The sequence below is a fragment of the Cupressus sempervirens genome, chromosome 6, assembly GCF_028749045.1.
Source record: "Cupressus sempervirens isolate cs-2001-9-10 chromosome 6, ASM2874904v1, whole genome shotgun sequence".
In the NCBI taxonomy this organism is placed as follows: domain Eukaryota; kingdom Viridiplantae; phylum Streptophyta; class Pinopsida; order Cupressales; family Cupressaceae; genus Cupressus; species Cupressus sempervirens.
Window position 1 is genome coordinate 493,127,441 of NC_143123.1, and position 5,246 is coordinate 493,132,686.

Here is a 5,246-nt window from a genome sequence, read left to right on the forward strand (position 1 = left end):
CACATCCTAAACATCACATCAATAAACATAAAATAGATAGTTACACATAATTAATTTTACCTAATAATAATCTCAATTGTATTATACTTACACATATAACCATTACCTACATCAAATCTACCCTTTCTTTTCCAATAAAAGAGTTTTCATCTACAAAGTCAGTTTAGATATCTAATATCCAAAAACATGAGCCATATATTGAACATGATACCAATTGCATTCCCTATATTATTATTTTTAATGATTCCATTAAAACTTTTCAACATCATCAATAAACCAAAATCTATTAACAAATTTACTATTTTTTTTAATGAATAATCCCTTTTCTATTAATTAAATATATAAGTTACATATCCAGAAAAAAAGGGCCCGGGGATACAAGATCACCCCATGAGAGTTCAAATGACAGACCTGAAATGCTAATAGCTATTCATCAAAAAAAAATATAAGCAGCGTTCAGACAGCTAAAGCAGTGCCAACTAAAAAAGGAAGACCTGTCGATCATAAAACCCCATGCATCAATGAGGTTGGAGAGTGGCTCAAGGGAGAGCCCAACTATCATCAGTAATAGTAATAGTATGTTATTTTTCCCTCCCTCCATTCTGGACCGCGAAATTGTCAGGTACAGATGGGAGAATGACCATTTGAGGTCAGCAGCAGGATGAGCAGCAAGAAATCTATTATATTTTGACTAAAGTAAAAATTACAATATAAATATATGAACATTTTCCCCATTATCTGTTGTAAGGGCAATCTAATCAAGCTCTTCTAAAAGATAAGAATTAGAAGCCGAAAACTAACAAAGAAACAAACTTTTTTTACAGTTCTGTGATCGGTTACAACAAGGTTAAGCTAAATATAATACAATATACTTCAAACACAAAGTCCCCAATAATTGTGGATTCTAAACCAGAGAAGGATCATATAAAAAATCTTATCTGGGCTCCGGCGATGGGATCTGCGTACATTCAACGTGACTCCGTTCCCACAAACGTATTTCAGAGTTTGTCCGAGACTTCAATTCAGCAATCACTGCCGATAAATTAACTTCACACTCCTCAAAATCTTCAGAAAAAACCCCAAATTCATGACATTCATCCGTCTCATTTACTAAATCTTCTGAATGTGGGTAAAAATTTTCAAGCTCTGGCGACTCGCGCCGAGACGCAAACCGTTTAATCTGCCCAAGCGAAGGACAATCATTCCCCTTTACCAGATTTTCCGTCCTCATCTTGCCCAGAAAAAGTAAACTCGGCTTCACCATCCTCCCTAATTCTTTGAGCGGCAGAGGGGTTCGAACCCTGGACCTGCCCTTGTCTTTGCAATTGCCTTTCGCCTTGAGCTTAACTTGCCCAATACAGGACACTTTGGGGGAAGTGGGCTCCTGGGATTCGAACCCTTGACCTCCTTTCTTCCCTCTCAAGGCCTCCTTCGGTATAATGGAAATGATCTGTCCGGAATGGCCTCTGGAGCCGATCGATTTAGCTCTGGGTGAGAATTCAGGACTGAAGGGCGCGATGGCGTATGATTTCATTGATGCCGCCTTTGAAATGCAGGAAATAATTGAAATTGAAGAAGAACACGAGAAAAACAGCTTTGAAAACGGCGATGGCGGCTGTATATCATCAGATCTCTGTTTATTTCCTCTGTTGTTTACCTCCATTGTAGTCCAGCATACTATCTTAGAATCATCATAGTCTGTTTTCATTGTTGTTGAGCTTGAGCTTTTTATTACTTATGTATTTCCTTAGCTCACTGGCTAATTTATGACCGCGTCTTCCCTCTGTTGCGATTTGGACATCTAGACAGGCTAAATTTGTGAGCCTTCCGTTTACTTGGACATGGACAAACTTGGTATTTTTAAAAAGCTGAGATAACGTCACGTTATTGAATTTGGGGATTCCCTCGAAGTATCCTACTTCTTTACACCATTGCTGCCGGCCTCTAAAATTAGTCAGAGGATGCTCTTCTTTGGAAGAGGCCAGAGGTGTAAGTCCAGGGTTTTATATTTTATAGTGGAGTTCAGTCTTTTAATTTCCTCTATTTTATGGAATATCTATTTAGTCTATTGAACGATTTAGGTAAGTTTGGAGGAATATGCATGAGAGTCTCAATTGTTGATAATTAAAGAAAATTAAAGAAATGTAGGGTGAGTTCTTTTATTGTCTCTTGAATAATATGTAACAAGATTTTCATCGACTTTAGTGTAAGACTAGTCTATTTATACCCCTTAACAATGTGCAATAAACTCTAATCTACATTAGACAAATCCCTTCTTCACCTCTTGAACAATGTCCAACAAATTCTCGTCCACATTGTGCGTAAATAATGCAAGACAAGCCCTTTGTTAACCTCTTGAACAATGTGCCAAAGACCCTTAGGAGGTGTAGGGAGAGGCCACCATCATTTCAATGTGCAGAAAACCCTTAGTGATATCACAAACAAATACAAAGTTGTAGAGCGAGTTCTTGGTCATGTCTCAAGTAATCGTAGCAATCCACATATCCATGGACAAAGAAGAAGTTATCCTTATCGTTCAGACTACCTAAAATAAGGTCAACCTAGTCTTCAAGTAGTTTGTATGTTGATACCAATGCGAAATGATGTTCTTAAAATTTACTTCATATATTTATTAACAATTTATTTTGGATTGTGTTAGATGTTTGATCACAGTATAATGATTCTCAATGTGTTTGTTTTTCAACAGGAAATAATTGTCTGAAAATGTTTGAGAAGGATATTTTTGAATTTTTTCAAATTGTATAGTATTTTTTTTGTTCAACCTTTTTTTTTCTTTCTATTATATAGATGAAGAACTCAGAAAGCTTTCTTCTTATGAACTAAAATTTATTTTTCTCTTCAAAGCGCACACAATTAAATATTTGAAGTCTTTTGAAATTATTTATGTCAATATATTTGTTGAAGAGTCACATTCTTTATAGCATCACTTTTATTGACATAAAAAACATAGTATATTAAAGTATATGTTATCATGAACCAAGTCTTCTAAACAATTTGAAATTATTTTATAAATAAAGAGTTATATATAGACTTGATGGTTATCAATGATTATCAATGTGTTTTTCTAATTTCTCATATTACATTAGATATTTCATCACATTAAAAAATATACAAAAGACTACATAATATTTAGATTCTTAAAAGACAAATAAGTTGTTAGAAGAAATATTTAAAAAAATATAGCTATTTTTTAATATTCTTTATTTTATTTTTTTCTAAGCAATATATTTGCAAGGACCCTAAAAATAGTAAATTATTACATTTATAAAATCACAAAGTTTAAAAGAAGTTATAAATAAATTGTGTAATTATATATTGTTCATTTTACTTGTAAGATAACAAATATATTAGATATGTATAATTTAAGGTCACATTTAGATTGAACAATGCATAAATTCATTTTTTTATTATAAAATATTAGTTGTTAAAAGTGTATGTTTTAATTCCTTTTAACTTGAGTTTGTTTTAATTGGAGTATTTTTAATGCAATAACAAAGTCTATTAGTGGCAAAATTAATATGGGTTTGGTTCATGACATTATTATATCGCTCTCTAATTATTTTTCTTTCTTGAAAACTAATGTTAGTCCTTAGTCTTTAATTCATTTTTTTAGATGATACATGTACATAGAGAATGACTTCTAGGTTATTTTTACTTTTGTAAATTTGAAATTCTAAAATTCAAGTTCAGACCTTGCTAAATCCCTCTTATCCGTTGTAAATAAACCTAGAAAAAATTATAATGATTTGTGTTTTGTAGTATATCTGTGAACATACATTCATTCATTTTGAATGAATTTTGGAAATAGATAAATATTTCATATAATATTCATATGATTCCACCCAGACATCTCCACACACATGCTTGGAATCATGAATAATCATTCTACTAAACTATTCCACTTATGAGCTTGACTAAGTTAAACATGACCCTCACTTTCAAGTTTATAAATGATTTCTACAGACATCACTCCTCTTTATTAGGTAAGTTTATGTATGAGTTGAGATGAACCTAGAATGGTTGCTCATTTCTTATAATTCACTTTAGAGGTTCAAATATAATTTCAGACAGTAGAGATCAATTATGTCATCTTGGAAATAAATAACAAAAAAGAATATTCATTTAAAAATTTGATGTGTTCCTGTGATCAAACCCAAAAATTTGAACAAATTGGTAATTTAGTTCTCAATATTTTATATATAAAAATTGCTCCCGCTATTATTTGTCTAGCTTTAATCATTCTTCCTAAAATTTAACTGGTATTTATCTAACACATCATTCTTTCTAATCACTTTTCAGAGAAAACATTATTCAGGTAAATTTCCTTACACGTGGGAAATTAATGAGAATCAAGTTAGAACAATCTTCATGTAAAGGAGACTTTACTATTGATTTGATTTTGTGGTGTTATATTAGCCCATCAATACTTGAGGGCATAATCCAAAAGGAATTAAAATGCATCATCATTATCGATCTTGAGGTATAACTACAATATATTCAACTTTAGATTAAAAATGTATTCCTAATCATCATCACTATAGGGAATGTTGTATCCTCCCAAGACTTAACCAAGGAAAGACCCTATACAACCCACTAGAATTTTTCCCTCTTATTGTGAGAAAATATGAATATATATTTGAGAGGAAAGAATTAAAAACCTAGAAATTTTAAAACTAAGACAACATGAACTAGATTTTAAAGAAATAAAAAATCCTAGAGATGTCAATTATTGACATAGTCTATGCTTACCAACATGTAGTCTAACATTTTTCTATGAAACTTCAAGGAGATCATAAGAGTGACATTATGAGTCAAAATTCATTTTTTAGTAGATGCAGTAGAGACTAGGTTGTCTATTGATAGAGTCCTACATTCTCAGGCCTCAACTTTACTAACAAGTTCCTCTTTAATTCTTATTTCCAAATATGTACTCAAAGATTGAATATATCACTTGTATTTACTATTTATGTCAATTATTTAATTTTACATTAGATATAGTACTTATCACATGTAATCAGTTTAATCATAATTAAAAGGAAAAAAGGAAAATTAATTTCCACCAACAAATCCCAACTCTTTCCAATAGGTTTCAACCTATTGAATTGTTATTCAATGTGAGACAATATTATTGGGTATGATTTATAGTTTAGACTAGTAGATCCTTATTCCACCACCTCACAATATTATCACAAAGTGTAACATAAAAATTAGGGGCACAATAATAT

General features: G+C 31.5%; 1 protein-coding gene across 1 annotated transcript; it reads right to left on the reverse strand.

The window, feature by feature from the left end:
- Positions 1-797: 797 nt before the first annotated feature.
- LOC149553186 (uncharacterized) lies at positions 798-1,945 on the reverse strand. The gene has a single exon (XM_089789856.1). It carries the CDS (start codon positions 1,706-1,708, stop codon positions 935-937), a length of 774 nt encoding a protein of 257 aa, XP_089645982.1. The 5' UTR covers positions 1,709-1,945; the 3' UTR covers positions 798-934.
- Positions 1,946-5,246: the final 3,301 nt, after the last annotated feature.

What these genes read in the sequence shown, in the direction of transcription:
- LOC149553186 (XM_089789856.1), bottom strand. Translation starts at nt 1,708, where the DNA reads ATGAAAACAGACTATGATGATTCTAAGATAGTATGCTGGACTACAATG.